Source organism: Clupea harengus, chromosome 12 (assembly GCF_900700415.2).
Source record: "Clupea harengus chromosome 12, Ch_v2.0.2, whole genome shotgun sequence".
Lineage (NCBI taxonomy): Eukaryota > Metazoa > Chordata > Actinopteri > Clupeiformes > Clupeidae > Clupea > Clupea harengus.
In genome coordinates, this window is record NC_045163.1 from 17,103,122 (window position 1) to 17,118,745 (window position 15,624).

Here is a 15,624-nt window from a genome sequence, read left to right on the forward strand (position 1 = left end):
TGCATTCTCTGCCTATTCACTGCTCTGTCCCCATATAACCCCCACCTTACGATTCCTCAGAGGAGGTGGTCAGTTGCATAGATTCTGTCTAGTGGTGCTGCTGTTCAGCAGTGTACACTGTTTGTTAAGACTGAGAGGAAGAATCATTTTGGTGTGTTTGTGAATAGTACAGTTAATCCATCCTCCCTGGTCAATGTAAGTTTCGAAAAATGATGTTTGTGTAAGTGTACCGTGTACGTTTGTTTAATTTGTTCCTTATGAGGAGGAAGGGAAGTTAACAGGAAGCACTGGTAATACATCAGTGGCGATACAGTTTATTTTGTACGAGTTGGTTTGTCTTGAGGGCTCACTTCACACATATGCTTCAACTATACCAACACACTGAAGATGATACGAAAAAAGACTCAAGTACTCCCTCTAGTGGTTGTAAGGGGTGGATGTGGGCTACCCCTGTGAATGGGATATCAGGGTTTACCGTGATACCAAGTGAGAAGGGAAAATAATAGCCTAACAGGCTACACCAAGAACATCTGTACTATCAAACCAACTGCTATTTATGTTTAGAAGATGTCTCTGTGATTTACTGTGAACCAAACATTAATTTTATAAAGTACATTCGCAGAGTCATAATTACATCCTCATACCGGTGTATTAAGAACTTTCTTGGAATGTAATACCGCCAGAGCTAGAATATAATAGCCCTACAGTAGTGTTTTTATTACAACTGTTTGGAAATACGAAGTATTGAAGACTCGTATTCTGTTAGATACGCCCTACAGCTTGGCATGCTTACTGTCTTACAGAAGCTGGTATGTAAAACCCCATTGCCTTCTACTTAGCAGTTGTTGGAAGGGGGGTAAAAGTTTTAAGAGAGACTCCTCTTTTTCCTGAAGTGCTGACGCGGACTAGAGCTGCGTGTAACAACCAGCCTAACGGGGCAACAGGAATTGCCACCATGTTGCTCGCCGTTTTACTACTTGGGTCAATTTTCGCAACATCAGAATGCTACTTTTCAGAGGAAAACTTCACCGAAGAATCCAAGATGCAGCTGCCTACTGTTGTGATTGCCATAATCGCCAGAAATGCTGCCCATTCGCTGCCTTACTACCTCGGCGCTCTTGAGAGACTGAACTATCCTAAAGACCGCATCTCTATTTGGTATGTACGTTGGCTTCCGTCACGTCAGTACCCCTCCTTTTGTCGTGGTTAAGAATCAATTAATTTGCTGTTTTACTGATTGCAGCACAAAGGAATGAGTTGTCAGTATATCACCAGTTACCTCCCCCTGCCTCGCTTTTGTTTTCAGTCAGGGGTTACCCCTCCCCCGACACATTACGAGTGAACTTATTTAGACTTTTTAACATCTATAACTTACTGTGTATTTTTGTTCTTCCTTTAGTTTGATGAAAATGTACTTGAAGACTCATAATGAGCTAAGAATTAACATTAAGCTCTTTCGCTTTTACCAGAGTAACGTCTGTGATGCCATTGTGAGTGTTAACGTTACTCATTGGAAACTTGTGGTTAAGGACCTAAGAGGTCTACTTTTGGTGCCAGTGTGAAAGTGTGAGTGTGTGTCTGGATAGGAAAAATGCCTCACATTATTAAGGATGTTGTTAGCTATTCACTTATAATAAGTGAAAAATCTGTTGGGCTATTGTAATGTCAGGCATTGCCATCATCTACCCAATCCACCAAATTATAGGCTTAACTCCGGGCCATAACCCTGTGTTTTGCTCTTAATGTGTATATGTGGCAGCTGCAGATTGTCCAGAATGCCATGACAATATGTAGACAAGACGCCCAATTCTGCTCTGGAGTCAATTTGATGTACAGCTGTGGTCCTGTTTTCTCTTTTGCACACACACGCACGTGCACACGCGCACACACACACACACACACACACACACACACACACACACACACACACACACACACACACACACCACGAACACACACACCACACACACACACAAAAACCTCACTGGTCCTCCTCACTGCTATGTCTCTCTTCCTCAGGGCAGCGACAGACCACAACTCGGACAACACCACCGCCGTTCTGAGAGAGTGGCTGACCATCATGCAGAAGCACTACCACTACATAGAGTGGAGACCCATGGACAAACCTCTGTGAGTTAGTCTTTGACCCCTGAACGTCCTCTGATCACCCCTAATCCTCTCAATTAACGGCTAGTGGGCCGGTGACGGAGCCAATCGTAGTTCCTGTGGCTCAGCTGGTAGAGAAACGATGGCAAGATCATGGATGTCACTCACTAGGAGTACATGCAGGCTACTAATGAAAATGGAGATCGGTTCTGAATCTGTAATGAGTGTCAGTCTTGTGATCTTACACATAACTGGAACAGCTCAATAATAGTTACTACCAGATTTCTGGCCAGCGTGGCTCTTTGGGGTTACAGTTTGTGTTTACTTCTGACCCACTTACCTCCTCTGTATCTACTAATAATCCACCACAGTTAGAGAAAAATGAAAAAGCCATGTATTGACATTTTTTTTATGTGTGTTGAGTTTTCATTTGGAGCGTATGTAGTATGAACGGTCTGACCTAGTTACCCATGGTGCATTAATTAAATGAAAGGTATACCCGAAAAAGGGTTTGATAGCCGTCAAAGCTGAAGATCAACCCAGCTGAGTCAAACCCAAAGGATCCTATGAGCTTAGCATAGAGAGATAACTGGGAAAGAGGCAAAGTGAGCTCACATCAGAGAGGTCAACACCACAGACTCGTCCAGGGCGTAACCTTCTCTCTTAAACACAGGTCACGGATCAGCTTGCCTGAACACGTTTCCACAGCCTTGAATCAGCTGTTTTGATAGGTTATGTGTTAGGTGAAAATTCACCCTAGTTACCTCAGGACTCCGGAGCTGCATATAAGTACATTTATTAGACAAACAACAACAACAATTGCAATCGGGCTCACTCCCAGCACAAGGCTGAAAGTGAAGCCATGGTAAACACATTGCACAAGGTTTAGACAGAAGTTTAGCGTTCAGCAGGGAAAACCACGTGGTGGATTTCTGACGTCCAAGGAAAGGATGGAAGTTTTGCACAAGGTCGGAAGAAGCACAGTTCCCTTCTTATCACCTCTGGTCTAAACATGCTCTTGTACATATGCAGACTAAGTGGCACCTAATAATCTAAGTTCACACATACACAGAAACACAGAAAAGCCATGTTCCTGCTTACATAAGCAGATGATTCATACAAGGTATATATGAATCATCATTCTGAAGTCATTAACAGTGTTTTGAAATTATCATCATTATGTGTGTGTGTCTGTGGTATATGTGTGTGTGTGTGTGTGTGTGTGTGTGTGTATCTCTGTGGAACTGAACAGATCTTACCCTGGGGAGTTGGGGCCTAAGCACTGGCCTAATGGCAGATATGAGTACCTGATGAAGCTGAAGCAGGGTGCCCTAACCTTCGCCAAGAAACGCTGGGCCGACTACATCCTGGTATGGTCATAACACACACCACCTAGTTGACCATTGCATTTACATGTGCATTTACATTACAGATGTAAACCACCAAGCCACCAACTAGTCTCTGGCTAGGCCCATTAAGAAATATATCACCCTGAATACTTATCCACCGCAGTGCAGTAGTTACTTCTATTTAAATGCAGGCACATTTGAGAAAACGCCACAGAAACTGCTTCCATAATGCATTTCCCCCGATACCATTTTGTGGACACATCTATTTAAAGAGAGGAATATTTAATATCACTTCACCCACATAGAGGACACATTCATATATAAAATAGAAAAGTACAAGGCATGTTTATCTGTGATTGAGTACACCTTTGACTTTTATGCCACTAAGTAGCCACATGTGGTTCATCAGCTTAACAACCGGAGAGCATTATGCAGACATTTTAAAAGGCTGTGTTGCCATACCTACAAAGACAAACATCTCAGCCACCTTTTTTCATCTACATGCAGTGACAGATAAAGTTGGCCTACTTATAAGTGAATTATGCTAGTGTTTGAAGTTGCTTTCTCGCCGTCTCTTCCTGTTGTATTAGAAGTAATGTAGAGGAAATGCGTTGTTATGTGACTTGGTGAAAAAAAAATGTAGTTGTCTGGATTGTCAGTGAAACAAAACTGTAGAGGATCCTGCTCTGTTTCTTATTTTTCCAGTCTTCTCAAGTGTAACAGAAATGTATTAGTTTGTGTGGACGTGCTAGATAGTGTCTCCTGTTCACAAGATTGGTTCTTAGACCAATTTAATTACTACACAAGTTTACTCTGAACAAGGAAGATGTGTAAGTGTGCTGATTTAAGTTTACACCGAAGAATCCAGTGCTGGTGTTTCTAGTTTAATCCCAGTGAATAAGAATAAGTCAGTACTGGAGACGTATGAAGACAATGATTTAGGAGACGTAAAAACCGACACAGGTTGAAAAGAAAAGTCATAAAAGAAGTCTAGAGAAATACAGTCAAGCCGGAAAGTCTGCACACCCCTTTCACCTTCTCCACGTTTTATTACGTTACAGACTTACACTACAATAGATTGAGTTCATTTTTTGCCTCAAACATCTACACACAATAGCCAATAATGACGAAGTGAAAACAAAAATAGGTTATTTAGGTTTAGGTTATATCTGTTCACACCCTTAGCCTAAAACTTGGTTGCTGCACCTTTGGCAGCGATTACAGCTCCAAGGCGCCTTGGGAAAGAAGCTACGAGCTTGGCACACTTGATTCGGGACATTTTTGCCCATTCCTCCTGGCATATCCTTGCAAGGTCCATCAGGTTGGATGGGGAGCAACGGTACACAGCCATTTTCAGCACTTTCCACTGATGTTTAATTGGATTCAGTTCTAGGCTCTGGCTGGGCCACTCAAAGACATGCACAGACTTTCTTCGAAGCCACTCCTTTGTTCTCTTGGCTGTGTGCTTCGGGTCGTTGTCGTGTTGGAAGGTAAACCTTCGCCCCAGTCTGAGGTCCAGAGTGCTCTGGAGCAGGTTTTCTTCAAGAATCTCTGTGTACTTAGCTGCATTCATCTTTCCCTCTATCAGGACTAGTCGCCCCATTCCCGCTGCTGAAAAACATCCCCACATCACAATGCTGCCACCGCCATGCTTCACTGTAGGGATGGTATTAGCCAGGTGATGAGCAGTGCCTGGTTCCCTCTAGACGTGACGCTTGGTATTCTGGCCAAAAAGTTCAATTTTGGTTTCATCAGACCAGAGAATCTTGTTTCTCATGGTTTGAGAGTCCTCTAGGTGCCTTTTGGCAAACACCAAGCGGGCTGTGATGTGTCTTTTACTAAGGAGGGGCTTTCGTCGGGCCACTCTACCATAAAGGCCTGCTTGGTGGAGTACTGCCTGGATGGTTGAACTTCTGAAAGGTTCTCCCATCTCCACAAGGATACGCTGGAGCTCTGTCAGAGTGACCCTCGGATTCCTGCTCACCTCCCTGGCCAAGGCCCGTCTTCCCCGATTGCTCCGTTTGGCCGGGGGGCCAGGTCTAGGAAGATTCTTGGTGGTTCCAAACTTCTTCCATTTAAGAATGATGGTGGCTACTGTGCTTTTTGGGACCTGTAAAACTGCAGAGATTTTTCCATACCCTTCTCCAGATTTATGCCTTGACACAATCCTGTTTCGGAGGTCTGCAGATAATTCCTTTCACCCCATGGCTTGGAGTTTGCTCTGACATGCACTGTCAACTGTAGAACCTTATATAGGCAGGTGTTGGCAATCCCCAATCATGTCCAGTCAATTGAATTTATCACAGGTGGACTCCAATTACGTTTTAGAAACATCTCAAGCAGTATCAGTTGAAACAAAATGCACCTCAGCTCACTTTTGGGTGTCATATCAAAGACAAATGTCTACAAACCTGTTTTCACTTTGTCATTATGGGCTATTTTGTGTTGAATTTTGAGAAAAAAAATAAATTCAATCTATTGTAGAATATGTCTGTAACGTAATAAAATGTGGAGAAGGTGAATGGGGTGTGCAGACTTTCCCGCTTGACTGTATCTGTATTATTTAAAAAAATAAAATAGAAGAGTTAAAATAAAATAGCCAGTTATGCTGTTCATGGCCAGTTATGAAGTCACCATTCCATGACATTTCTAAACTAGGTTCGATACCTTTGATCTTTTAGTATGCAGACACAGACAACATCCTGACCAACCCTGAGACGCTGAACCTGATGATGGCTGAGAATAAGTCAGTCGTTGCCCCTATGCTGGACTCCCAGAGCGCCTACTCCAACTTCTGGTGTGGGATCACCCCACAGGTGAGTGCTTCAGCAGGGCCAGTCTCACAGTGGAGACATGTAAGCAGGAAACATTTCAGGTTAAAGGCTATGTTCACTGTCTGTGTTTCGCCAGATAATGTCAGATACAGTATGTGGCTCACACTGGTACAGTGGACACATGTTGGACACATTTCTGTGGTTCTCATATTGTTTTTCTCAGGGTTACTACCGGCGTACGGCAGAGTACTTCCCCACAGTACATCGCCACCGGCAGGGCTGTTTCCCAGTTCCCATGGTACACTCCACCATGCTGCTGGACCTGCGTAAGGAAGGCCCTAAGAGGCTAGCCTTCCATCCCCCTCACAAAGACTACTCCTGGCCCTTCGATGATATCATTGTCTTCGCCTTCTCCTGTCGAGCCTCTGGTATAATGTGCCTTTTATGTATGAACATAAACGCTGCCAGAAACTGTTAGTATTGCAAGCGTTTCCTCAGATTGCATACTCAATTTATTGTGCTTTCCCTAAGACAGTCTAACTCATTTGGGAAGCTCTGCCAATAAATGCATGCAATTACGTGCAAAAGTATGCAACAACTGAGAACCCTTCCAAAGTTGGAATTTAGGGCTGTGTTTACGGAACATTGAAGCTCTACATGCTTTACATGGAATGTTGTGGTTTTGGCAAATATTGTTGTGGTGAAGGACTGTTATGATGCATGCTATGAGGAACCACCATTATTTTCTGTGCCTGTGGTTCATTCTGGAAATCAAAACCTAAATCCTATCTAAACCTAAAATGTATGTCCTTGCTCGTCAGGGTGTTAGACATATTAGCCATATCCCGCTAATCTGTTAGTGTTGTGTGCCTGAACAGAGGTCCAGATGTACATATGCAACAAGGAGCGCTATGGCTACCTGAATGTGCCTGCAAAGCCCCATCAGACAGTGGAGGATGACCGCATCAACTTTGTCCATCTGTACACGGAGTCCCTGGGTCAGTGCTTCTCCTTGTGTCTCCCTGTCCTTCCTCTTAAAGCACTAGCCTTCTGTGGTTTTCACTTACATGTGTTTAACTGCTCAGGATAAACACAAGTATGTGTTCAGAATATCCATAATATCCTGACTAACAGGATATTCATATAATTGTTATTATTTACGGATTATCAATTAGACATTGTTAATTAGACATTATTAATTAGATATTATTAATTAGACATGTGACTGATAGCCTAGTGTGTCTTTAGGTTTGATCTTAGAAGTCTTTTAAAGGCTCCAGCATGCTTGTGGTTTCCACGGCGATCATAAAGCCCGAGAGAGCATCATAAACTGCCACCCAGATAACAACCCCACAGAGGCAGACTAAACATATCATCAACCTTTGTGAGAAGAGGTGAATGTCCCTGCTTTGAAAAAGTAATGTTTGTGTGGAGTGCTCCTTGAAACTGTCCATTTCTTCTCCAGTGGATGGTCCTCCAATGTACTTCTCTGGCTACGTCCACCAGGAGCTCAAACAGACAGACACCATGGGCTTTGACGAGGTGAGAGCCCACTGCGTCTGTGCAGAGTCTGTCTGGGTTTGCTGCAATATCTGTATTGTGTATTACGACAAGAGTATATATACAGTAAATATATTTATATATATATATATATATAATATATATATATTTAAACGGCTGTGTTGCATACCTATAACGACATATATAGAACGGCAGACGAGGTGTCCTGTTATACGAAAATATTGGACAAGGCTAAAGAAAAGAACTCCAGGACGTGAAGTGTGTTGGCATGGTTTTCTTAGTTTAGCTATCTGTATTGTTTTTAAATGTATAATCGATGCTAAAAGCTTTGTTCTCCCTGATGATTAACTCAGACAGAATCCTCTGTTTAACCCGTTTTATAACCTTATAATTCTATGTCAGTAAGGGGTTCAGTACTGCACTAAAAATGTCCTCCTGAATGGGACAAAAATCATTACAATGACACCCAAAGTACATTTTTGAAAGCCATCAATACCCAATCAATAGCTTTGATCAGCAGTGAGAGGGTCGTTTTTGTCACACACAAAAAAAATGCTCCCCTTCATTGAATAAGTCGTAAAAGTAAATCTTTAAAGCAATCAATAGCGGGTCGATTAAATCTTTTGTCCACTGGTGGCCATGTAGATCTACCTGATTAACCTGCGGAGGCGGCCGGAGCGACGAGAGAGGATGATGTGGTCACTGTACGAGCTGGGGATCAATGCTAAAGTGGTGGACGCCGTGGACGGAGGGTAATGTCTGCCTAGTCTGCTTCTTCTCAGTACACCCTCAGCAGAACACCAATGGATCCACAAGACAATTTTTTTGCATCCACTATTTCTTGCCCTAAAATTTCCTGGGACTACCTAACCCAACCCCCTTAACCTGCCTCTTTTCAATACACTCTCAGGAAAAAGAAAGGTTCTCTTCAACGTGAATGCATCCGCATAGAACATTTAGTGACAGGAACCCTTGGTTTGCCAAAAGTGTCTGGAAATCACCCCAAAGCTGATAACCCTGTGTGTGTGTGTATGTTGGTGAGACAGTGTATGAGCCTGATTTGTCTGACTGTGAGTATGTGTGTTTGATTCTGTGTGTGTGTGGACCCAGTGTGTGTACGTGTGTGTGAGTGGGTGGGTGAGAGTGTGTGTGTGTGTGTGCGTGTGTGTGTGTGTGTGTGTGTGTGTGTGTGTGTGTGTGTGTGTGTGTGTGTGTGTGTGTGTGTGTGTGTGTGTGATTCTCTGTCTGATGGTGCGCATGTGTGTCTGATTCTGTGTGATATCCTCTCTAGAGCTCTGAACAGCACTGACATTAAGGTCCTGGGCGTGGATCTTTTGCCAGGGTACCATGACCCCTTCTCTGGCCGCACCCTCACCAAAGGAGAGGTGGGCTGCTTCCTAAGCCACTACTACATCTGGAAGGAGGTGAGAAACACTCAGTCCTCTCACACACACACCTCTCTCCTCATACACACGCCACTCTCCTCACACACACACTCCACTGTCTTCACACACACACGCACCATTCTACTCATACACACACTCTACTCTCCTCACACACACACACACACCATTCTACTCACACACACACTCCATTGTCTTCACACACACACACCATTCTACTCACACACACACACACCATTCTCCTCACACACACATTCACTCTACTCTCTTTCTGTCGCTCTGTTTTTCTTTTGTGTGTCCCTCTCTCTCCCTGTCTCTTTCTCTTTCTCTCTCTCTCTCACCCACACACCCACAAGCACACAAACAAACAAACAAACAAACAAACAAACATCTCTATTTTATTGATTTATATCATAAAAGATAACTTGTCATTTTGTATTTTGGGGAGATACGGTCACTAGTTGTAATGCTAACTCTATCATACAGTCTGGCATCCAGGGCATTGGTGTTCATTTCCTGGATGTACAGACCGTTCCTTTGAGAGGGAACATTACGTCTTTAGCTCTAGTAAATCATCTCATTTGCAGGAACATATAGGCTGCTGTTTTGACCATCTGAAGAACCTAAGCACACAATGGCATATATTAATTCATAATTTCATCGTCATTTGTCTGTCATTATCTTTTCAGAGTTTATATTTAGTATTAGTGAGCTCTCCCTAATTGCAAGTTGTGTGACGTTATGCACTAGAAGATGCCACTGCTAACCAAGCACCAGCTGTTCACTGTTCAATTCTTCCTTATCTAAATGTGTGTATTGGCTGGTTGGATGTGTGGTGGGATGCTAGCTGTATCAGCGCCGTGTTTGATGCTAAGATGTCTGCCCCCTCTCTCCTCTCTCCCTTCCTCTCTCTCAGATGGTGGACATGCAGCTGGACAAAGCGCTGATCTTAGAAGACGACGTCCGTTTCCAGGGCAACTTCAAGCGTCGGCTCCTGCGTCTCATGGACGAGGTGGAGAAGGTGGAGCTGGACTGGGACATCATGTGAGTCCGTCACTATGGCGACGCTCTCATCGTCGCAGAGGGACAGTTGGGGGGTATGGGGGTGGGTGTGTCCTTTTATGTAATGCTATCACCGGTATGATGAAGACAGGGAGGATAAAGATTAATGATAGGAAGACAAAGAGAGAACGAGAGGGAGGGAAAGGATGCACTGGAGTGTGAAACAGTCCTCCCAGAGACACATCGCCCTCTAGTGGGGGGTGGACTTCAACACAGCTCTCCTCCTGCAATTGTTTCACAATGGTTTTCACAAAAGCTTTAACATTGCACTGTGTCTTGATATGACAAGATAATCTTGATGAGTTTGGTGTGGAAGAACTTGACAGGCCCCCGCACAGAGCCCTGACCTCAACCCCACCGAGCACCTTTGGGATGAACTGGAACGGAGATTGCGAGCCAGGCCTTCTCGTCCAACATCAGTGCCTGACCTCATAAATGCTCTACAGAATGAATGGGCACCAATTCCCACAGAAACTCAGACTCCAAGAAGAAGCCTTCCAAGAAGAGTGGAAGCTGTTATAGTTACAAAAGGAGGACCAACTCCATATTAAACTACTGTATATGTATTTGAATACAATGTCATTACAGTCCCTGTTGGTGTAATGGTCAGGCGTCCGAATACTTTGGTCCATATAGTGTATATATTATATTTGATCAATGGGTGGTGTTTGGTCCTGTGTGCAGATACCTGGGCCGTAAGCAGGTGAAACCCGAGGATGAGGAGGTGGTGGAGAACGTGAGGAACCTGGTTGTGGCCGGCTACTCGTACTGGACACTGTCCTACGCCATCTCTCTGCAGGGCGCCCAGAAGCTCATCAACGCAGAGCCCCTGTCCAAGATGCTGCCCGTCGACGAGTTCCTGCCCATCATGTATGACAAGCACCCAAAGTGAGTGTGGGGGACGCAGCCCGTCGCTGTTCAGTAGTCACACTTATATACAGACACGCATAAATACATACACACACACTCGGTTTCTCTCTCACAGACACAAACACACACACATACACACACGATATGATAATGCACATGTCAAGTCAAGTCAGTATAAGTCATGCTTGTGTAACTGATAGAATCTAAATGAGCACGCCAAACTTGAAGAACGGACCGGAAGACGCAGTCAGGATTTCTGGAGTTTATTTCAGCGTGGAGACCCGCTCTAAGCGTGGTGCTCAGAGAATGGCCTACCTGACTGTACCATATGTTGGCACTTATACCATGACAACAGAGAACAAAGGGTGATAGCAGGAAAGAGGCTATCGTGGGGGAAGGGGTTCTTGCGCTAACGGTTCAGGTCTCAGTGAGACAGACAGAGTACACATCCAGGGGTATGAGTTACCGATACAAAATAATGCTACACTTAGTTCATGTCTCTTACAACAATAGAATAGCAATATTCGGTTCTATCATAACCCTGCTGGGCGTCCATACTGTCTAGCCAGGAACAAAAAGAGCTGTAATTTGCATGGCCTGTGTAGATTATAGAAGACTTATCATTAGTGTACACAAGCACCGTTATAATGTGGTCGCTTCCTTGTCCAAGTTTTAAGGTGATTTTTACTGTGGCCAAATTGGGCTGAGTGTCCTTTCTAGAAATAGCTCCCCGCACGCAGATCCTGTCATTTTGGAGCGTGCCGTTGGTTAAGGCATGCAGCTTTGTTCTCGCCTCATTGTTGGCTGGCGGTGGCCAATGAGAGGAGCCTCATGTATGTGACTGGAAGTCTGAAGTTTCTCCGCTGCGTTTGACAGGGAAAAGACCAGTAACCTCCAGGCACACATTCTACTCACACATCAAGTCTTGCATACAAAATGAGTGTGTGTGTGTGTGTGTGTGTGTGTGTGTGTGTGTGTGTGTGTGTGTGTGTGTGTGTGTTTGTGTTTGTGAGTGGGCACACACGCGTGTATGTGCGTGTGTGTGCGCGTGCGCCTGGCTGACTGCCACCACATTTCCCATTCTGGTTCCCCTCTGTGGTTCTGTGTTCTGCTCCATCTCCTCAGCCAAGATGCTCTAAACCCAGGAAGTGGGAAGAGGACAGTGAGGGAGGAAGAAAAAGAGAGTGAGAGCAAGAGAGAAAGAGAGAGTGAGAGCAAGAGAGAGAGAGAGTGAGAGAGAGCGAGAGAGAGAGTGAGAGCAAGAGAGAGAGGGAGAGTGAGAGCAAGAGAGAGAGTGAGAGCGAGAGAGAGAGTGAGAGCAAGAGAGAGAGAGAGTGAGTGCAAGAGAGAGAGAGAGAGTGAGGAAAGAAGAAGAAGTGGGGATAGATATGGAGGGAGGGAGAGACATCTGCATTTTATTTCACTTATTCACTTTTTCCAGTGTTCCACATCACTGCTCTGTTCGAATCAACTCCCTGCCCAAGAGAGTCAGGAAATGGCCGTGGCCTGCTTTAACCCCCTTACACAATCCAGCTGGCTTACTGCTTAGCTTTTATCTGGGCCAGTATTTATACTCTGATTGAGAAAACTGAAGGTGTTTAGTGTGGATCAATCGAAGCTATAAACTTAGCTATGCTCATTTAGGCTCCATGGTCTTATACCAGACTGCTCAATGATTGTGAAACATGGAAGTGTTAGGTGAAAATTCATTCAAGGTACCTCAGGACTCTGGAAGTTTTGTAAACAATCACATTTTTGGAATGGAACTTGTGGAGTTTTTGCCAACAATAACTTGATTGTCTTGCACTAATAATTCCCATGACTGTCTCTCCCTGCACAGCGAGGGCCACAAGTCCCACTTCCCCAACCGAAACCTGCAGGCGTACTCTACACGCCCCCTACTGGTGCAGCCCGCACAGTACGCCGGCGACCCAGACTGGGTGAGCGACACGGAGACCTCCACGCTGTGGGACGACGACTCGGTGCGCACCGACTGGAGGGGGTCCCAAAAGACTCTGAAGGGGACCCCTCAGGCCGGACTGAACAGCGCCTACAGGGACGAACTGTGAATCCCCCCCCCCCCCCCCCAAAAAAAAAGAATGAGCCTCTGTCCAAATGAGATACAATCTTAATGTCCCTGAGGATCATTGACAGTTTACAGTCACGGAACTATGAGGAACGGTATATCAGTCTCCCCTTGGGAGGAGGTTTTGTGCCAGGGCTCTTCGGCTCATGAAACAAACTGAGCTGGAGACTTTGATGGTGTTTTCTTTTTCTTTATCCACTCAAGGAGGTGCGTCTTGCCCATGAAGCTTCATGAAGCTCTTCACTGAGAAGATGCACATGAAAAACAGTTCCCTCATCTACAAAGCACACACACACACAGATATACGCACACACACATAGATAAGTAGTATAGTATACTACTTATATAGTATAGTATACTCAAACCAAACAGTGTTGACGCCGAGGCTCCTCGGGAAAACAAACTCATCTGCACGGCGTGAGTGCTTTTGAAGGCTTCTAGGACATTTGGGCTCATTCATTTATATGTTTTTGTATTTTTTGCACGTGCACATGTGACAAGGACACCAGGACCTTGGAGTGCCGGTTAGGTATGGGGAGATACCATGACAACCCTCTCCTAGACTTCTTCTCTTCTTGCAACCTTCTCTCTAGATTCTGAACTTTTCTAATTGGATAATAACAATCAGGTGTGGTTGTATGTGTGTGTGTATGAGGGTGTGTGTGAAGTGAGAAGTTGTGTGTTGTATTGTTCTTAAGGTCTCAGCTTTATTGCAGTTTGATATTTGCTTATTGTACAGATTCTTTAATGATAACCTAAACTAAGGTTTGTGAGGTTTTTTTTCAGTGTCTATTGTAAGTATGTTTTTTTTAGTAACTAAGAGCAACTGCTTGGCCAGTTCTTCTGCCATAGACCATGACCAAATATAGCAGCAGTGTTTGTGTGGGAAATGCTTTCCCTCAAAATGTCTTCATGTGGCCTAACACTACACAGAAAATATGTAGATTCGTTTTTGAGTCTCTCCACATAAATGCCGGTTTGAATTGGGTTCTAGTAAACTTTCCCTCCCTAACCTCTCTCTGTCTGTATGTACATCTTACTTTCACTACAAGATCACTTGCAAGCAGGCATTTAAAGGCATAGTCTGCAAAGTTCTGATATTTGAGCTCAATAGTCAGTCAAATTACACCCCTCTTTTCCATGCTGCTGAAGCAACGTGTTGATTGGCTGTAATTGTTTATAGCTGGGTCCGAGCCACTTTGTTTGTTTCCCATGTACAGCACCTGAGTTTTTTTGAGCGCACACACACAGAACAGACAGCTAGAGGACCATGGGGTCCAGCAAGTGTATTGGATTGGAATCACGGACTGTACCTTTAAGTGCCTTTTAGCACACTTTTGTCAGGTCCCTAGGCCATCACATGTGATGTTGAATGCCATGTTTGTCTTTGGTACTGCACAGAGAGATGGGGGACCCTGGTTTGCGTTTCAGATGAAGTAATTTCACAATGACTCCATTTCTCCCATGGCTATGTTTAGCCTGTGTGAAAGTGAGCGGGTATTTTTCTTATTGCTTCGTTTGCTGCAGCCTAAACTGTGTGTGGCTGACAGAGAGGGAGAAATGTGTTTAGTGTTATACGCCAAGCGCTGAAGTCACCAGAGAGAAATGTTGCTGTTGTTGGCCTACTCTCAGAAGGATAAAACTGGCGGCTCGTCTAAGGTCTTTCTTCTATCTTGCGAGGCACGCTCAGCGTGAAGGAGAAGGAGAGAGACAGGAAGGACGGGAGTCATGGAAGGACAATATTAGAAGAAAAAGAAATTCGAAAGGAAAAATGGAGTGAATACAGAACAATAGCAGAGAAAGAGAAAGACAGTGAGCTCAGTGATAGATGACGCACAAATCCTGTCAAGCAGCTGCTGCTGTTCAACCACCCGACACAAAAACAACACAAGATTTTATATAAAACGTGCGCTAGGCCAGCCTCCGTTTCTCTGTTGGAGCATGGTGAGGCCAGCTGGTCTGGTGTCTGGCCACTTGTCTTCTGGTCACTGACATCACTGCAGGACTGGGTGAAGTGCAATAGTGGCGTGGCAGGAAGAGAGAGAGAAAGTAAGAAGGAAATGTCAGAATGGGAGACAGAAAAACATGAGCAAATGAAATAGGGCAGAAGAGATGGAGGAAAAAAAAGAATGGCTATGGTGCCCTCTAGTGGATTACTGATTGCTATACAGCTCCTGGCCCGTTAACTTTACTTCATGTGTGTGTTGTGAACAGAAGCAAAATGAGTGTGAATCACTAGCACCCCCTTCTGACCTGGAGGGGAAAGGTTCATACCAAGAAGCAAAGGCTGCAGTTGGGTAGTCCGTCTTCTTGTCTTTTCCTAACCGCTTTTCCTTGACCTCGATGGAAAACGTCATGAGGTCAAGTAAGGATGTGAAGTAGAATTCATAAGGACCCAAGGACAACCACGATGCTGAGAGAATTCGACTGTACTTTAAGCCTGATCCAACCGT

The 15,624-nt window shown here is 44.5% G+C and overlaps 1 protein-coding gene across 1 annotated transcript; it reads left to right on the forward strand.

Moving 5' to 3' along the window:
- The first annotated feature begins 832 nt into the window (after positions 1 to 832).
- On the forward strand, positions 833 to 14,183 carry cercam (cerebral endothelial cell adhesion molecule). The gene is made up of 12 exons (XM_012834114.3): positions 833 to 1,158; positions 2,020 to 2,130; positions 3,359 to 3,476; positions 6,137 to 6,271; positions 6,453 to 6,657; positions 7,108 to 7,227; positions 7,695 to 7,771; positions 8,396 to 8,502; positions 9,042 to 9,174; positions 10,070 to 10,197; positions 10,900 to 11,103; positions 12,926 to 14,183. Exons 1-12 carry the CDS (start codon positions 956 to 958, stop codon positions 13,152 to 13,154), a joined length of 1,770 nt encoding a protein of 589 aa, XP_012689568.2. The 5' UTR covers positions 833 to 955; the 3' UTR covers positions 13,155 to 14,183.
- Positions 14,184 to 15,624: the final 1,441 nt, after the last annotated feature.